The sequence below is a fragment of the Symsagittifera roscoffensis genome, chromosome 8 (genome assembly GCF_963678635.1).
Source record: "Symsagittifera roscoffensis chromosome 8, txSymRosc1.1, whole genome shotgun sequence".
Lineage (NCBI taxonomy): Eukaryota > Metazoa > Xenacoelomorpha > Acoela > Convolutidae > Symsagittifera > Symsagittifera roscoffensis.
The window spans coordinates 37,590,172-37,611,042 of NC_087069.1; the positions used below are offsets into that span (position 1 = coordinate 37,590,172).

General features: G+C 35.1%; 1 protein-coding gene across 1 annotated transcript in view; it reads right to left on the reverse strand.

Annotated features, from left to right (window-relative positions):
- Window positions 1-6,494: 6,494 nt before the first annotated feature.
- Window positions 6,495-20,871, reverse strand: part of LOC134853644 (uncharacterized) — a 76,040-nt gene continuing 61,663 nt past the window's right edge. The window contains exon 2 of the mRNA XM_063869649.1: window positions 6,495-6,893. Within this exon, the coding sequence (XP_063725719.1) occupies window positions 6,495-6,893 (399 nt within the window). The remainder of the gene's footprint in view (window positions 6,894-20,871) is intronic.

The following is a 20,871-nucleotide window of genomic DNA, read 5'->3' on the forward strand; positions in this document are numbered from 1 at the left end:
GACACATATTTCGACCGAGAAAAATGTCGGTTTTACTGGGGAGCAGACTAGGTTCAGGATGAAATCACAGACTTAAATAAAAAAAGTCTCGCGCACTCTGTCGATGTACTGGACCAGCTGCGGAAAATTAACAGACACTCAAAAGGAACAGTCTTGGTTACGGATTCTCAGGAAGTTACGTTCGATAGGTTTTATCTGCAATCCTTATACCAAGGGTTAGAGGCTCGTATCTGAAACAGTCGAAAAACCCATGGGTTGGGTAAAACGGTCGACGCGGAGCAGGTCGAAATACAGAGTACCCGCGAAGTTATCGACAAGGCAGGGCAGGATATATTCGAAAAAGCTATGGCCGAAAGTGAAAGTAGGCCAGTACCAAATGCAGGACGAGTTAAGAAGGCTGACGCTGTGGTCGCAGGGACATCTAGTTCAGCCCCGACGCCAGCGGTAGTTTCATCAAATATGCAGATCACAGCTAAACCAATGGCAATGACTTCAATGCCATCATTTTCCTGTAAACAAGAAACACAAATGTCGAAGGCGAGGAGCCCCACGGCGATTTTGGCTAGCATTTTGCCGAGCAAGGAGCAAGAGAATTACAACCAGGAAATGCAACAGACAGCTTTAATAGGAGTGGGGGATATAGCAAACGTGAGCAGTGAATGTGTGGACCGATTGTGCCGGACGATTTGGATATCGCGGACAAGTTGTAAGCAATAAAAATAACAGGAGAAGATCATCGTCAGAGTTTAGAAGAGTTGGCGAAACTGGAAACTGAAAGTATTGAGTTTAAAACTTTTCTGGAAAGGGAAAATTTACAGGATATTATCAAAAGAAACATTATACATTTGACTAAACGGGAAAACTTTGAACTTACATGTTATTGAGGCAGTAAAATGATTATCAAACACTTCAAATTAAAGAAGGGGAAGTGTAGTGGAGAGTGTTATGTAACTTTGTTTATTGCGTGTGATGTACTAAATAATGAACTCAGGCTATCAAGGTCAACATAGCAGTGAACGTTAATCGTGTATTCAGCCATTGGCGCTTGTGACCTAAAAGAGTTTACGTCTCTTTACTAACAACGTACGTCGATACATAACCAATGAGTCTGCTTCTACAAACTTGGCTCAAAAGGAAGTCAAACTGAAAAAACATTTGTTTTAGAAGCTTTTTTCCCAAACTCTAAGGGCCATGGGAATCTACTTTTCCCTACAATTAAAAACTTTAAATCTAATTTGTGTTTGGCACGTTTTTACTTGCAGCCACCTTACCGTTGTTTCTGTTAGATCACATGGTATCAATCCAAAGCGTTTTTAAATCATTTAGCAGTTATGAGCTAATTTTCAACCAAAACAATTTACGTAACAATACTTATTTTTTCAATTGAAAAGTTTTCAAAAATCAAAAAGAAATGCAATTTTTATTTGTCGGTTATTTATGCTAGTGCTAGATACTAGCATATTGTGCTAGATACTAGTGCTAGATACTAGCATTATTTATGCTAGTGCTAGTTGGTACTTTTGCAAAACTATTGAGCCGATTTCTACTAAAAAGTTCTAATTTTGTAGACATCAGTTATCGATGTTTCATCGCTGAATCAGCGCTGATTTTTTTAATAAAATTTTAAGGCTGAATCATCGAATAGCACGGAATGAAAAACCATGAAAATTTTTAGATTGTGATAGCAGTTTCTCATCGCTTCTTTTTCACTGGAACACAACCCGCGAATTATCTAAGTTCTCTTGTTTCAACCATCCACGAAGAGGCAGGGACTATGGTCTAGAACAAAAATTAATTTGAACGATATTTATTTCAGTTCTTGTATTAAGAATTGAAAAACAAAGAAAACAAATATTGAATTTATAGATGCAGTTAAATCATCTAGAATATTTTTGTCTGCAAACCTTAAGCTAAAACTTTTAGCACAAGTGTAAAAACAAAAAACAAATCAGAGTTTATCGTTTGAAATCGGACGCTAAAATTTGAATATCCATCTATTTTTATGCACTTTCCTTCTGCTGAACTCTTTCAATCGGAATTTCCCGAATCGACTGTTTCTTCTCTTCTTTCTTCTCTCTCTCGGCGTGAACGACCACAGAGCCATCGTCCATCATCTTTATCGGGGATCGAGAACGCCTGCGAGAAAGTCTTCGTTCGTTTGTGCGTCCCGTCCGAGCTCTGCCATTCCGTGTTTCCCGACATCGTCAAAGTATTTCCCTCCAATTTAACATTCACTTCGTCTGGTTTGAAACCACGAGTATCGACAACCGGAGCCCAGTCGTCTTTCCCGACTCCGGCCGCGTATCGAAAATTCCTCATATTCTCATTGTTGACGCCTGATCCGAAAAGAGAGTTTAAGCTTCGGAAGTCGTCGTATAAGTTTTCTTCGTCTCGGAGGAGCGCCTGGAGCAAAGTGTCCGCATGAGGTGAATGCCAATTTATTCGGCTCGGGTATAGCGCTGCCGATGATGAAGGTCGTCCCCTATTGCTATTTCTGGGTCGTACTAGAAGATACGGATCGTAATCGATGAAGTTTCGCAGCATTTCTAAAAGTTAAGCGTGATTTGTTTTTATTATTTTTCGTGAAAATTTGGAGTGTTTTTGATCGAGCGCAAGAATTGAAGCAGGGATTGAAATTTTGGTTTCTTACGGTAATAAAATTAGCTGATTGACCGAATTTATTGATTGGAATAGAGGTAAACTGTTCCCTTTTTGTATCTGGCACGAGGGGTTACATACCAGTATTTAGACAACCGCGTATTCAGACTGGTCAGTATTTAGACAAATACTGTTTCAACCAATCAGAATCGAGACATAGAACGGAAAGAAAAACCATGAAAAAAAATTTTAGATTGGGATAGCAGTTTTTCATTGCTTCTTTTTCACTGGAACACAACCCGCGAATTATCTAAGTTCTCTTGTTTCAACCATCCACGAGGAGGCTGGGACTATGGTCTAGAACAAAAATTAGTTTGAACGATATTTATTTCAGTTCTTGTATTAAGAATTGAAAATTAAATAAAACAAATATTGAATTTATAGATGCAGTTAAATCATCTAGAATATTTTTTGTCTGCAAAGCTTAAGCTAAAATTTTTAGCACAAGTATAAAAAACAAAAAAACAAATCAGAGTTTGTCGTTTGAAATCGGACGCTAAAATTTGAATATCCATATATTTTTCTGCACTTTCCTTCTGCTGAATTCTTTCAATCGGAATTTCCCGAATCGACTGTTTCTTCTCTTCTTTCTTCTCTCTCTCGGCGTGAACGACCACAGAGCCATCGTCCATCATCTTTGTCCTCAAAGTGTCCATTTTCACATCTTCGCGGATCGAGATCGCCTGCGAGAAAGTCTTTGTTCGTTTGTGCGTCCCGTCCGAGCTCTGCCATTCCGTGTTTCCCGACATCGTCGAAGTATTTCCTTCCAATTTAACATTCACTTCGTCTGGTTTGAAACCACGAGTATCGACAACCAAAGCCCAGTCGTCTTTCCCAACTCCGGCCCCGTCTCGAAAATTTCTCATATTCTCATTGTTCACGCCTGATCCGAAAATAGAGTTTAAGCTTCGGAAGTCGTTGTATAAGTTTTCTTCGTCTCGGAGGAGCGCCTGGATCAAAGTGTCCGCGTGAGGAGAATGCAAATTTATTCGGCTTGGGTATAGCGCTGCCGATGATGAAGGTCGTCCCCTATTGCTATTTCCGGGTCGTACCAGAAGATACGGATCGTAATCGATGAAGTTTCGCAGCATTTCTGAAAGTTAGGCGTGATTTGTTTATATTTTTTTTTCGTAAAAATTCGGAGTGTTTTGTTTTGAGCGCAAGAATTGAAGCAGGGATTGAGATTTTGGTTTCTTGCGGTAATAAAATTGGCTGATTGACCGAATTTTTTGATTGGAATAGAGGTAAACTGTTCCCTTTTTGTATCTGGCACGAGGGGTTACATATCAGTTTTTAGACAACCGTGTGTTCAGACTGGTCAGGATTTAGACAAATACCCTTTCAACCAATCAGAATCGAGACATAGAACGGAATGAAAAACCATGAAAATTTTTAGATTGTGATAGCAGTTTTTCATTGCTTCTTTTTCACTGGAACACAACCCGCGAATTATCTAAGTTCTCTTGTTTCAACCATCCGCGAGGAGGCAGGGACTATGGTCTAGAACAAAATTAGTTAGAACGATATTTATTTCAGCTCTTGTTTTAAGAATTGAAAATTAAAAAAAACAAATATTGAATTTATAGATGCAGTTAAATCATCTAGAATATTTTTGTCTGCAAACCTTAAGCTAAAATTTTTCACTGGAACACAACCCGCGAATTATCTAAAATCTCTTGTTTCAACCATCCACGAGGAGGCAGGGAATATGGTCTAGAACAAAATTTAGTTTGAACGATATTTATTTCAGTTCTTGTTTTTAGAATTGAAAATTAAAGAAAACAAATATTGAATTTATAGATGCAGTTAAATCATCTAAAATATTTTTGTCTGCACAACCTGCAAATTATCTAAGTTCTCTTGTTTCAGCCATCCACGAGGAGGCAGGGACTATGGTCTAGAACAAAAATTAGTTTGAACGATATTTATTTCAGTTCTTGTTTTAAGAATTGAAAATTAAAGAAAACAAATATTGAATTTATAGATGCAGTTAAATCATCTAGAATTTTTCACTGGAACACAACCCGCGAATTATCTAAGCTCTCATGTTTTTTGAACCATCCACGAGGAGGCAGGGACTATGGTCTAGAACAAAAATTAGTTTGAACAATATTTATTTCAGTTCTTGTTTTAAGAATTGAAAATTAAAGAAAACAAATATTGAATTTATAGATGCAGTTAAATCATCTAGAATATTTTTGTCTGCACAACCCGCGAATTATCTAAGTTCTCTTGTTTTCAAATTTTAAGCTATTTTTGCATCTAATATTTTTGTCTCCAAACCTTAAGCTAAAATTTTTAGCACAACTATAAAAACAAAAAACAAATCAGAGTTTATCGTTTGAATCGGACGCTAAAGTTTCCTTCTGCTGAATTCTTTCAATCGGAATTTCCCGAATCGACTGTTTCTTCTCTTCTTTCTTCTCTCTCGGCGTGAACGACCACAGAGCCATCGTCCATCATCTTTGTCCTCAAAGTGTCCATTTTCACATCTTCGGGGATCGAGAACGCCTGCGAGAAAGTCTTCGTTCGTTTGTACGTCCCGTCCGAGCTCTGCCATTCCGTGTTTCCCGACATCGTCAAAGTATTTCCCTCCAATTTAACATTCACTTTGTCTGGTTTGAAACCACGAGTATCGACAACCGGAGCCCAGTCGTCTTTCCCGACTCCGGCCGCGTATCGAAAATTCCTCATATTCTCATTGTTGACGCCTGATCCGAAAAGAGAGTTTAAGCTTCGGAAGTCGTCGTATAAGTTTTCTTCGTCTTGGAGCAGCGCCTGGATCAAAGTGTCCGCGTGAGGAGAATGCCAATTTATTCGGCTCGGGTGTAGCGCTGCCGATGATGAAGGTCGTCCCCTATTGCTATTTCCGGGTCGTACTAGAAGATACGGATCGTAATCGATGTAGTTTCGCAGCATTTCTGAAAGTTAAGCGTGATTTGTTTTTATTATTTTTCGTGAAAATTTGGAGTGTTTTTGCTCGAGCGCAAGAATTGAAGCAGGGATTGAAATTTTGGTTTCTTACAGTAATAAAATTGGCTGATTGACCGAATTTTTTGATTGGAATAGAGGTAAACTGTTCCCTTTTTGTATCTGGCACGAGGGGTTACATATCAGTATTTAGACAACCGCGTATTCAGACTGGTCAGTATTTAGACAAATACTGTTTCAACCAATCAGAATCGAGACATAGAACGGAATGAAAAACCATGAAAAAAAATTTTAGGTTGGGATAGCAGTTTTTCATCGCTTCTTTTTCACTGGAACACAACCCGCGAATTATCTAAGTTCTCTTGTTTCAACTATCCACGAGGAGGCAGGGACTATGGTCTAGAACAAAAATTAGTTTGAACGATATTTATTTCAGTTCTTGTTTTAAGAATTGAAAATTAAAGAAAACAAATATTGAATTTATAGATGCAGTTAAATCATCTAGAATTTTTCACTGGAACACAACCCGCGAATTATCTAAGCTCTCATGTTTCAACCATCCACGAGGAGGCAGGGACTATGGTCTAGAACAAAAATTAGTTTGAACAATATTTATTTCAGTTCTTGTTTTAAGAATTGAAAATTAAAGAAAACAAATATTGAATTTATAGATGCAGTTAAATCATCTAGAATATTTTTGTCTGCACAACCCACGAATTATCTAAGTTCTCTTGTTTTCAAATTTTAAGCTATTTTTGCATCTAATATTTTTGTCTCCAAACCTTAAGCTAAAATTTTTAGCACAACTATAAAAACAAAAAACAAATCAGAGTTTATCGTTTGAATCGGACGCTAAAGTTTGAATATCCATCTATTTTTCTGCACTTTCCTTCTGCTGAATTCTTTCAATCGGAATTTCCCGAATCGACTGTTTCTTCTCTTCTTTCTTCTCTCTCGGCGTGAACGACCACAGAGCCATCGTCCATCATCTTTGTCCTCAAAGTGTCCATTTTCACATCTTCGGGGATCGAGAACGCCTGCGAGAAAGTCTTCGTTCGTTTGTACGTCCCGTCCGAGCTCTGCCATTCCGTGTTTCCCGACATCGTCAAAGTATTTCCCTCCAATTTAACATTCACTTTGTCTGGTTTGAAACCACGAGTATCGACAACCAGAGCCCAGTCGTCTTTCCCGACTGCGACCGCGTCTCGAAAATTCCTAATATTGTCATAGTTCACGCCTGGTCCGAAAAGAGAGTTTAAGCTTCGGAAGTCGTCGTATAAGTTTTCTTCGTCTCGGAGGAGCGCCTGGATCAAAGTGTCCGCGTGAGGAGAAAGCCAATTTATTCGGCTCGGGTAGAAGGCTGCCGATGATGAAGGTCGTCCCCTATTGCTATTTCCGGGTCGTACCAGAAGGTTACATGTCAGTATTTAGACAGCCGCGTATTCATACTGGTCAGTATTTAGACAAATACTGTTTCAACCAATCAGAATCGAGACAAAGAAGAAATTAATAAATAATTATTATTTATTTTGGATTATTTATGTTTTTTCTCGATTCTGATTGGTTCATACAGTATTTGTCTAAATACTGACCAGTATGAATACGCGGCTGTCTAAATACTGGCTGCACTCCGTGCCAGAAGATACGGATCGTAATCGACAAAGTTTCGCAGCATTTCTGAAAGTTAGGCGTGATTTGTTATTATTATTTTTCGTGAAAATTGGGAGTGCTTTTGCTTGAGCGCAAGAATTGAAGCAGGGATTGAAATTTTGGTTTCTTACGGTAATAAAATTGGCTGATTGACCGAATTTATTGATTGGAATAGAGGTAAACTGTTTGCTTTTTGTACCTGGCACGAGGAAACTTTTAGTAAAATCATGAATTTAAAAAGCAGAAATGAGAATATTCTAGAAATTACGTGACGTTAAAATAGGACACGAATGTTCCAGAAGGATTGAAGGAACAAGCTAGCGAATATTAGGCAAATTGTAAAACACTCAGTCCTTTTCCGTTTTCTTTTGCACTATACCCTTGGGCTCTTTTTCTTATACAGACTAATAAAGCCACGGCAAACATTTGGTCTTCATACTCAACCTCGTAAAACTACTCATTACACTAATATATTTAAGCTCGTGTGAGGTAGGGGGGGGGGGGGAAGGAAAAAGAGCCTACCTTTGAGCTTTTACAGACGATTTTCAAGTACACATTGTCCGATTGTTACAAAAATTGGCATCGGAAAGATTAGGCCACGGCAAACATATTTAGTCTTCATATTTAGCTCTGTAAAAAAACTTAAGAACCTCCCTGCTTTTTAAAAATATTTCAAGAAGAATTTCTGGTCAGATATTTAGATTAGAACTTGAGATAAACCATAAAATTAATGCTTATGGGGGGAAGAAAAGGAGACCATTCAAACTGTTCTGTAGTTCCATGTAAATTGTGGCGGTCTATAGATTAATGTGAATATAACAAACGAGAACAAGACTGCTCGCATCAGGGCGAAGCCCTGAATGTTCCGACTGCCTTTTAGGGTTTTTGGAGCAGTAATAACAACAAAAAATTCAATGAAATAAAACAAAATCAAAAAAAAATTTCTAAAACTTGAAATTTTTTATGAAAATCATCCCCCCACACGCCATACAAAGTACAAAAGGATAGATTTCGCTCCTTGTAACAAACCAATTGTGGCAAATAAGCTTCTTTTAACCAATTTGGAACGATTTCTAAGACGGATTAAATATCCGCCTACGCGTTAATAGCACAAAATATATCGCGCGTTATTTGTCACAAATTGGCCAAAATTGCAACCTTTAAACCCCCATAACTTTACGAAAAATGATTACAGGTGAAATATCTTTTTTACCGGATCTTGTTGTTCCGACTTTCAATACGAAAGTAACGGAATATTTGTGCTCGGGGTGGGTTTTTTTTTTCTACAAATTTCGACTTTTTATGTAGCCATTTTTGACGGAACTTTTTATATCATTCGAAATTTATTGTTGTCTTGAGCTTAAATTTGAAAAGATATTTCACCTGTGATCATTTTCCGTAAAGTTACGGGAGTTTAAAGTTTGCCATTTTGGTCAATTTGGGACAATTAACGCGCGAAATATTTCGCGCTATCAACGCGTAAGCGGGGATTTCATCCGCCTTATAAATCGTTCCAAATTGGTTGAAAGAAGCTTATTTGCCATAATTGATTGTTACTAGGAGCAAAATTTATCTTTTTGTACTTTGTATGGCGTGTGGGGGGATGATTTTCACAAAAAATTTCGAATTAAAATAAAAGAAAAACTTATTTTTTATTTTAATTAATTTTTTTATGCTATTACTGCTCCATAGACCTTAAAAGGCAGTCGGAACATTCAGGGAGCAGTCTTGTTAACAATTTCCCCCCTATTGCAATAGCTTAACTGTTCAATTCTTTCTTTATAGGGAAGGAGATTCGTTAAAAGGTACCATAGGGGGGATGGGGGGAGATGGGGAATGGGGGGAGTAGTTAACAAACATCCCCCACTCCCCACCTGCCAATTTTCATTATTTTAATAAGTTTAATTTTTTTCGCATTATCCGATTGTTGTGAAATTGGCATTTCGAGTAATTAGGCAATAACAAGGATCTATTTAACAACCCTCCCCTATTGTATCTACTAAGGAATCTCCACCCCTGTAAATAAAAACAGTAAATATGCACTAGAGGGTTGTAGGGAAATTCGAATTTTGCTGCATTCTGATTGGTCGAAAATTCTTGAAAGGGGGAGATTGTTAAGTAGCTCCAATTACAACTATATTGTATCTTTATAGGTAAACTTTGTCCATTCTCTTGTAGGACCTAAAATTTGATGTATATGTGAGGTGGGGAAAACAGGGCTCAGTAAAAATCAATTGGGAGATAAAATGTCAATTAATTGAAAGGTTTGTCAATTAAACAATTAATTGCTAGTAATTGGTTTCGTTCATGGCTTTTGTCACATCAGTCTTTGACCAAAATTGTTTGTTGACGTTCAGAAAAAGTGCATCTCGGGGTTCATCGGAAACAGACTGATGTGACAGGTCGTTTAATGTAAATCCGGCTTTGCTGGAAATAAGTTCAACAAATTGAACAAATTACACAGCTGCTCACTTGATCTGGTTTCAATTTAATATTGTATAGCGTGCCACCCAACTATAAAAGACACAATTAATTGCAATTGCCTGGCTTTTTTTGTCAATGGACACTAATTGAAAGAAAACTATTGTCAACGAATGGTCGGTCTCCAATTAATTGGTCGCCAATTCACCTTTACTAAGCCCTGGGGGAAGAGCCTTGCAGTTACTTCTTAATCGGGTCTTTTTTTATTCAGATGGACATCGAAGTTGAATCGCTCTATAAAGAGTTCAAAGTTCCATAGCCTAAGGATAATCAACCAAATAGTTTATAAATCAAAATCCATTAAAGGCGCAATTATATCAGTCTCTTGAAATTTCATTTTTGAAAAAAAATTATAACAAGAATGCTCGTATCTGGGCGAAACCATAAATGTTCCGACTTCCTTTTAAGGTCTATGGAGCAGCAATAACACGAAAAATTTAAATAGAATAAAATAAATTCAAATTTTTTATCAAAAAAATTGAGATTTTTTTGTGAAAACATCCCACCACACGCCATATTGAGTACAAAATGATAGATTTTGCTCCTATTAACAAATCAGTTATGACATATAAGCTTCCTTGAACCAATTTGGAACGATTTCTAAGACGGATTAAATCTCGTTTACTCGTTAATAGCGCGAAATATATCGCGCGTTAATTGTCCCAATTTGGCCGAAATGGCAAACTTTAAACCCCCATAATTTTACAAAAAAAAAGAGAGATCACAGGTGAAATATTCTATCAAAGTTAAGCTCAAGACAACAATAGCTTTCGATTGATTTTTAAAAATTCCGTGAAAAATGGCTAGTTAAAAAGTCTAAATTTGTCTGAAGAAAAAAAAACCCATCCCGAGCACATGCATTCAGTTATTTTTGTTACAAAAGTCGGAAAAACAAGGATAGCCGGTTACTGTACAGGTAAAATAGCACAGAATGTTCTGATCATACTCTTTCAAAAACTACAAGAAAAATTTTATTTCAAACTAGCGTGTTGTTTTCTCAATCGCTTGAGGTTCTGAAATTCACAAAATTCTATGTTGAAATTTTTATTCCCGCAGCCCGTAGTTCGTTGATAATATCCAAACAGGAAGCAAATTGACCCGGCTTTTTATGTCTGAAGACAATCAAACTTGTAACGAGTAAAAAAACTGCTCCTACCAGAGCACAACCTGAACGCTCCATCTGCCTCCTAACGACGATCAATTTTTTTAAAATTGAAATCATCATTAAAATTTATTTAATATGTGAAATTTTATTGAGAAAAATTTCTTTATGATATATTTTGCGTCTGATGAAGTTTTAACAGGGAAATATTGATTGCGAGTTCAATTTGGAGTGATTTGAATTGTATTACGCCTTGATAGGGCTAGCTAAACTGCTTGTTAATTACCACTATTTGAACTATAGTCGTCAAAGTAACCCTAAATTGAAAGCATTTGTGAAAAATAATTCAGGTGGTTTTTTTTTGAGCACTGGCAGCGAATTATTCCGACTATATAATAAAGCGAATTATTCCTTCGAAAGTCAAAACAACAAAAAAGGAAACATTGTTCATTCTTATGATCGCTATTGAATTAAATTAACGATTCACAGACAGATTAAATCACTCAGAGCTTTCGAAATGCACAATGAATTGCTCTTTTCTTACAGTTTTGTGCCAAAGTTTCAAGGTAAATAAATGGAAGTTGATCTATTGCCATCCGCTTAGTGGCGTGACGGTTATGCGCGCAGAGGAGTGACATTAAACATTCAATTCTGGTAAATATCGGGTTGATTGCATTATCCGTTGACTGTTGGAACCTGATCTAAACTATATTTTATGATTGGATAAATTAGATATTTTACCACTGTAAAGTATTTAATATTAACCAATCTTGATCCATCTGACTAACAACCCACTTATTTGTAAGTGCTGAAATTACTTGTAGTTTCAGCACCAGAGAGATTTGAATTTAACTTAGAAATTAGTTGGACTCTCCAAGAAGACTTCAGCAGCCGCAATAAACCAGTATACCCTAGATCTATTGAGCCTAGCAGAGACTAGTTAAACAACCTGAGACTAGACAGTATAAGAGTAAGATTAGGATTGGTATTAGACTAAGAAGTTGCACGAATCTATCCGGCCGAAAATAAGATAGCGTGACGAGCAGACGGTGTACCCTATCCGAAATTACTCTATGAGTTAGCCACAACGGTCCTAACTCATCTGGTGCGACCATAAGTCTCGAACAAGACCTTAATAGCTTAGAATTAACCAAAAGTAGATTAGAATTTAGACAAAACATTTACAAAATGTTATACGACGATAATTTCATCGAAATGTCTCTACGACTCAATAGATCAGAGCCAATATTCCGAACGATAACAGAACTACCCGGTATTGGAAGAAGACATCGAACCAGAGACGACATACGACAAAGTAGAAACTTACCATTTAGTTATATGATAGTTCGGCAAAAGCCAACACAAACTTTTGTATTTAGAATTTTATTAGCAATGAATTTAGATTTTCATTTGCAAACATAAAATCTTGAAGTCAATCTTCATAATCATTTCAGGCGCTAAACAAAATTATTAATATACAATAACGATTGATAAAAAGATCTCAGATCGTTTTCCTAAATTCTGCAGTATTATAAAAAACATGTTTGGAAAATATTTATTGAAAAATCAAAACAAAAATTAGTAGCATGACAATAAACGGTTAGTAATCATAAATCATCCTGTTGTTCCAGCTTCATCACCTAAACATAACAGCATTCACAAGCTCACTAATATCATTAAAACACTAAATCTTTTCCTTAAACAAATTTAAACCATTTTAAAACTTAAATTCACTTAATTTTAAAATCAGATCATCAAGGCTTATTCTTGGATCTTAATTCATTTTTTATTTATTTAAATTTAAAACTTGATCATCAAGGCCTATCCTTGGATCAAAAAGAACAATTTTGTTCTCCTCCACCCACTTAGCTAGTGTCTAACGACCTCAAACGTCGATTCACTATCCAACCCTTTCTAAAAACCCAGGACTAATAGAAATTTTTGAACAAAACTAACCATTCAAATTAGGATAAACAGTGAAGAACTTCGGTTATTCATCCTTCACTTGATCCCCCCTCTTAACAAACCCAGGATAAATCTTAGACTTAGTAGGTTTAAAATAGTATCTAACGAACTACTCGCGTTCTAATTATACCTGAACCTTGTGGATCGATTTACTATTCTCCAACCCTTGAACACAATCACTACCCCTAAGTAAGATTAAGTAAGTTAACACCTTAGCTTATATTAGCCACAAGAAAGTAAAAAATCATTCTTCGGAATCGATATACTTTTCTCTCCAACCCTGAACAAATAGACCCAGGTTAAGCTAACCAAAAAATCGTAAGGACTAACAGTTTAGGAAAATAGAAATCATTTAACAACCTTTTGCATCCGTCATCCTAAACCTTATGTCATTTAAAAATCTAGGAAACAAACAAACAATCGTTTTACACAATTGTGAAATAGATAACAAAAGATACGACCTTGTAATCACACCTCATACACAAACAGTTGGATATATTAGAACAAAACGACAAACACTAAAAAGAAAAATAATAACCAAACAAAGACAAATAACACGAAAAAGATTTTCAAAAACTAGAAACGCATTTTCAGAATCAGAAGCCAGCAGTTTAGACGAACTTTATAAATTAAAAGAATCAATAGATAAAAATTGCCCCATTCACGATCAATTTTATTTTTCCGACTCAGAAACAACTTCAATTTCATCAAAAAGAGGAAAAAGAAGAATAAAAAAGCAATATAAACACAAACCAGTACACTTATATAATTGGAATCAACCAATTAGACACATCGATAATTACATATTAACAGTCATTCAACGAAAAAATGAGCTCAACACACACTCCAGGTGAAGAAAGTCCAGATGATGACGATATCTACCCCTTCCTCGTAGGTTCACCCGATAATAGAGGACAACATGATTTTTGCAAAAATTTACTCTTAAATTTGTTTGAACCCGGAATCAGCCCATGTAAAGCAGAGTTCCCAGATGTAAAAATCAAAAGACAAATTATCGATCACTATCTGAAAGATATATGTAACTTAACACAACAATACGGAATCTATTCCATAGAATTCAGCTCACCAAACCAGAATCACAGCAAATATGTAATTCAAACAGACGACCTTGATTTAGAATTTTCAAAAGTATTCTCAGAATACATAAAAAGCATACAATATCATAACTCACAAAGAGCAAACTCAATATTCGCTAATGAAGTTTTTGCAATAATCTATAGTTATATCTCGATATTAGAAAACGAAATCCCAATCCCAAATGTCTCCCCGACAGAAACATCTAAACATATAAAGGTACGACATGAAATCACACTACTTTCTAGTTTTCTAAATATAATTAGAAAAAAATTTCACTAACGATGAAGTTTCACCACATACAAAACATGATTTACAAAAAATTTTGGCATGGTTTATAATAGATTATTTCACACATAATATAGATTTAATTTCACAAGCGAGAAAAAATTTTAGACCTCAAAACTCAAACGACAATACCGCCATCACAGAACAATCAGACTATGTTTGGGACCCCGAATGGTCTCATTATGCATTCATAAATTTCCCACACTCAATCTCAAGTCAAGCGATAAGTACAATATCTTATACAAGAGATTATGTAAGAGTAATACCATTAACCATTGATGCAACACCATTAAACTACAATACATTTTTACCTGATACGCGAAATAATAGTTTAAATTCAACAATCATACACAATGAAAACCTTAATGGAACTAGGAATCTCACTCAACAAGATATTCAGACACCATCACACTTCATAAATGAAGAAATCGCTCAACCAATAACAACTACACAACAAAGTATTTCACCGATACGTCCAAATTTAACAACACCAAGAAATACAAATCCTTCACTAGCACAGGTAACCTTACAATCAACCGTTAAACCTTCGATTGCTCCGAAATATTCACAAATGGATTATCAAACATACAGACCCATGACAATACCGTCAAAAACACGCAGAACGTTCACAAGGAACAATTTTGCAGAACACAATTATAATTACACACATCCATCAAAAACAAACTATCCCTCACGAAAAAATCATAATAATAATCACATAAGACATCGATATTGGGATAATCCAATGGCACCAATCAATTCAGTAAATTTTCAAACAAATTCACATCCTCCACAGGATCGTAGTGAAAATTACCCATTCTTTCAACAGAATAAAAATAAAAAACAAGCATCTCATCAAACGGATTACTTATCCTCAGATGATGATTATTTGCAACCAGATATATTTGCACCATCTACCCAAGAATATCGTGGACAAGGAATACAAAAAACACATACATATCATAGAATTTTTCCTCCACAACCGATAGATACACAAAATCAACAACCAATACAAACACAAAACCCAATTAATACACAATCTTTTCAACCAATTCAGCCACAAAACCCAATTATTACACACTCGTATCAACCAACACAAATGCAAAATGAAATACCACTCCCATATTATCTTCAACTACACGAAATAACAAGAAATCAACTTTCAAATTTTTCACAAATGCCCAATGCAGCAGAATCATTACAAATGACAACGAATCCATACCTTATGGGTGGATCATCAATAACGTCAAACAAACCTTTAATGGTATTCACAGGAACAGATCCCGAATATTCTGTAGAAGATTATTTAAATGCAGTAACAGCAAATTTAATTTTAAATCAGAAGACAATCAAACTTGTAACGAGTAAAAAAACTGCTCCTACCAGAGCACAACCTGAACGCTCCATCTGCCTCCTAACGACGATCAATTTTTTTAAAATTGAAATCATCATTAAAATTTATTTAATATGTGAAATTTTATTGAGAAAAATTTCTTTATGATATATTTTGCGTCTGATGAAGTTTTAACAGGGAAATATTGATTGCGAGTTCAATTTGGAGTGATTTGAATTGTATTACGCCTTGATAGGGCTAGCTAAACTGCTTGTTAATTACCACTATTTGAACTATAGTCGTCAAAGTAACCCTAAATTGAAAGCATTTGTGAAAAATAATTCAGGTGGTTTTTTTTGAGCACTGGCAGCGAATTATTCCGACTATATAATAAAGCGAATTATTCCTTCGAAAGTCAAAACAACAAAAAAGGAAACATTGTTCATTCTTATGATCGCTATTGAATTAAATTAACGATTCACAGACAGATTAAATCACTCAGAGCTTTCGAAATGCACAATGAATTGCTCTTTTCTTACAGTTTTGTGCCAAAGTTTCAAGATAAATAAATGGAAGTTGATCTATTGCCATCCGCTTAGTGGCGTGACGGTTATGCGCGCAGAGGAGTGACATTAAACATTCAATTCTGGTAAATATCGGGTTGATTGCATTATCCGTTGACTGTTGGAACCTGATCTAAACTATATTTTATGATTGGATAAATTAGATATTTTACCACTGTAAAGTGTTTAATATTAACCAATCATGATCCATCTGACTAACAACCCACTTATTTGTAAGTGCTGAAATTACTTGTAGTTTCAGCACCAGAGAGAATTGAATTTAACTTAGAAATTAGTTGGACTCTCCAAGTAGACTTCAGCAGCCGCAATAAACCAGTATACCCTAGATCTATTGAGCCTAGCAGAGACTAGTTAAACAACCTGAGACTAGACAGTATAAGAGTAAGATTAGGATCGGTATTAGACTAAGAAGTTGCACGAATCTATCCGGCCAAAAAAAAATAAGATAGCGTGACGAGCAGACGGTGTACCCTATCCGAAATTACTCTATGAGTTAACCACAACGGTCCTAACTCATCTGGTGCGACCATAAGTCTCGAACAAGACCTTAATAGCTTAGAATTAACCAAAAATAGATTAGAATTTAGACAAAACATTTACAAAATGTTATACGACGATAATTTAATCGAAATGTCTCTACGACTCGATAGATCAGAGCCAATATTCCGAACGATAACTGAACTACCCGGTATTGGAAGAAGACATCAAACCAGATACGACATACGACAAACTAGAAACTTACCATATAGTTATATGATAGTTCGGCAAAAGCCAACACAAACTTTTGTATTTAGAATTTTATTAGCAATGAATTTAGATTTTCATTTGCAAACATAAAATCTTGAAGTCAATCTTCATAATCATTTCAGGCGCTAAACAAAATTATTAATATACAATAACGATTGATAAAAAGATCTCAGATCGTTTTCCTAAATTCTGCAGTATTATAAAAAACATGTTTGGAAAATATTTATTGAAAAATCAAAACAAAAATTAGTAGCATGACAATAAACGGTTAGTAATCATAAATCATCCTGTTGTTCCAGCTTCATCACCTAAACATAACAGCATTCACAAGCTCACTAATATCATTAAAACACTAAATCTTTTCCTTAAACAAATTTAAACCATTTTAAAACTTAAATTCACTTAATTTTAAAATCAGATCATCAAGGCTTATTCTTGGATCTTAATTCATTTTTTATTTATTTAAATTTAAAACTTGATTATCAAGGTCTATCCTTGGATCAAAAAGAACAATTTTGTTCTCCCCCACCCACTTAGCTAGTGTCTAACGACCTCAAACGTCGATTCACTATCCAACCCTTTCTAAAAACCCAGGACTAATAGAAATTTTTGAACAAAACTAACCATTCAAATTTGGATAAACAGTGAAGAACTTCGGTTATTCATCCTTCACTTGATCCCCCCTCTTAACAAACCCAGGATAAATCTTAGACTTAGTAGGTTTAAAATAGTATCTAACGAACTACTCGCGTTCTAATTATACCTGAACCTTGTGGATCGATTTACTATTCTCCAACCCTTGAACACAATCACTACCCCTAAGTAAGATTAAGTAAGTTAACACCTTAGCTTATATTAGCCACAAGAAAGTAAAAAATCATTCTTCGGAATCGATATACTTTTCTCTCCAACCCTGAACAAATAGACCCAGGTTAAGCTAACCAAAAAATCGTAAGGACTAACAGTTTAGGAAAATAGAAATCATTTAACAACTTTTTGCATCCGTCATCCTAAACCTTATGTCATTTAAAAATCTAGGAAACAAACAAACAATCGTTTTACACAATTGTGAAATAGATAACAAGAGATACGACCTTGTAATCACACCTCATACACAAACAGTTGGATATATTAGAACAAAACGACAAACACTAAAAAGAAAAATAATAACCAAACAAAGACAAATAACACGAAAAAGATTTTCAAAAACTAGAAACGCATTTTCAGAATCAGAAGCCAGCAGTTTAGACGAACTTTATAAATTAAAAGAATCAATAGATAAAAATTGCCCCATTCACGATCAATTTTATTTTTCCGACTCAGAAACAACTTCAATTTCATCAAAAAGAGGAAAAAGAAGAATAAAAAAGCAATATAAACACAAACCAGTACACTTATATAATTGGAATCAACCAATTAGACACATCGATAATTACATATTAACAGTCATTCAACGAAAAAATGAGCTCAACACACACTCCAGGTGAAGAAAGTCCAGATGATGACGATATCTACCCCTTCCTCGTAGGTTCACCCGATAATAGAGGACAACATGATTTTTGCAAAAATTTACTCTTAAATTTGTTTGAACCCGGAATCAGCCCATGTAAAGCAGAGTTCCCAGATGTAAAAATCAAAAGACAAATTATCGATCACTATCTGAAAGATATATGTAACTTAACACAACAATACGGAATCTATTCCATAGAATTCAGCTCACCAAACCAGAATCACAGCAAATATGTAATTCAAACAGACGATCTTGATTTAGAATTTTCAAAAGTATTCTCAGAATACATAAAAAGCATACAATATCATAACTCACAAAGAGCAAACTCAATATTCGCTAATGAAGTTTTTGCAATAATCTATAGTTATATCTCGATATTAGAAAACGAAATCCCAATCCCAAATGTCTCCCCGACAGAAACATCTAAACATATAAAGGTACGACATGAAATCACACTACTTTCTAGTTTTCTAAATATAATTAGAAAAAAATTTCACTAATGATGAAGTTTCACCACATACAAAACATGATTTACAAAAAATTTTGGCATGGTTTATAATAGATTATTTCACACATAATATAGATTTAATTTCACAAGCGAGAAAAAATTTTAGACCTCAAAACTCAAACGACGATACCGCCATCACAGAACAATCAGACTATGTTTGGGACCCCGAATGGTCTCATTATGCATTCATAAATTTCCCACACTCAATCTCAAGTCAAGCGATAAGTACAATATCTTATACAAGAGATTATGTAAGAGTAATACCATTAACCATTGATGCAACACCATTAAACTACAATACATTTTTACCTGATACGCGAAATAATAGTTTAAATTCAACAATCATACACAATGAAAACCTTAATGGAACTAGGAATCTCACTCAACAAGATATTCAGACACCATCACACTTCATAAATGAAGAAATCGCTCAACCAATAACAACTACACAACAAAGTATTTCACCGATACGTCCAAATTTAACAACACCAAGAAATACAAATCCTTCACTAGCACAGGTAACCTTACAATCAACCGTTAAACCTTCGATTGCTCCGAAATATTCACAAATGGATTATCAAACATACAGACCCATGACAATACCGTCAAAAACACGCAGAACGTTCACAAGGAACAATTTTGCAGAACACAATTATAATTACACACATCCATCAAAAACAAACTATCCCTCACGAAAAAATCATAATAATAATCACATAAGACATCGATATTGGGATAATCCAATGGCACCAATCAATTCAGTAAATTTTCAAACAAATTCACATCCTCCACAGGATCGTAGTGAAAATTACCCATTCTTTCAACAGAATAAAAATAAAAAACAAGCATCTCATCAAACGGATTACTTATCCTCAGATGATGATTATTTGCAACCAGATATATTTGCACCATCTACCCAAGAATATCGTGGACAAGGAATACAAAAAACACATACATATCATAGAATTTTTCCTCCACAACCGATAGATACACAAAATCAACAACCAATACAAACACAAAACCCAATTAATACACAATCTTTTCAACCAATTCAGCCACAAAACCCAATTATTACACACTCGTATCAACCAACACAAATGCAAAATGAAATACCACTCCCATATTATCTTCAACTACACGAAATAACAAGAAATCAATTTTCAAATTTTTCACAAATGCCCAATGCAGCAGAATCATTACAAATGACAATGAATCCATACCTTATGGGTGGATCATCAATAACGTCAAACAAACCTTTAATGGTATTCACAGGAACAGATCCCGAATATTCTGTAGAAGATTATTTAAATGCAGTAACAGCAAATTTAATTTTAAATATAGGACCTGAACCAATTAATACGCCACTACATCAAAACTGGATACATCGACGCACAGCGTTGATACAGACAACCTTAGACGGCGCAGCCCAAAAATGGTTTTCACTATTGCCTATAGAAATAAAATCAAATTGGAAAAGGTTTACAAAAGAATTTTCAAAAATGTTTGACTCCGAAAGAAAGAAACAACAACAAAAAGTTTTATGTAATGAAATTCGCAGGTTACCAAATGAAACCATCAAACAATTAGCAGTACGCATCAAAACACTAGTTCGAAAAGCATATTCATTAAATACACATGACTATAAAAACACAAAAATGACAGAAATATTAATGATGACCTTAACACCTCAATTAAGAAAAATAGCAATAAAAAAGAGAGCATCCCATCCCTCCTCAATTCGAGAGCCCGATTTAGATTTTCGAAAACTAGTAGACAAACTAGAACAAGCGGAAATCACAATGAAACTCGAAGAAACAGAAAATCTGAAATTACAATATGTTAACCGAATTGAAACAAATTCCACAAATATAAACAATATACAGGAATCAGATACAGACCTCGTTGAAAAAATCACTGAAATACTCAACATCTATGAAAAACACCCAAACTTTAAAGGCAAACCATCTTTCAAAAAATGGTGTAATTATTGCCGACGATACGGACATAGCATTTCTGAAT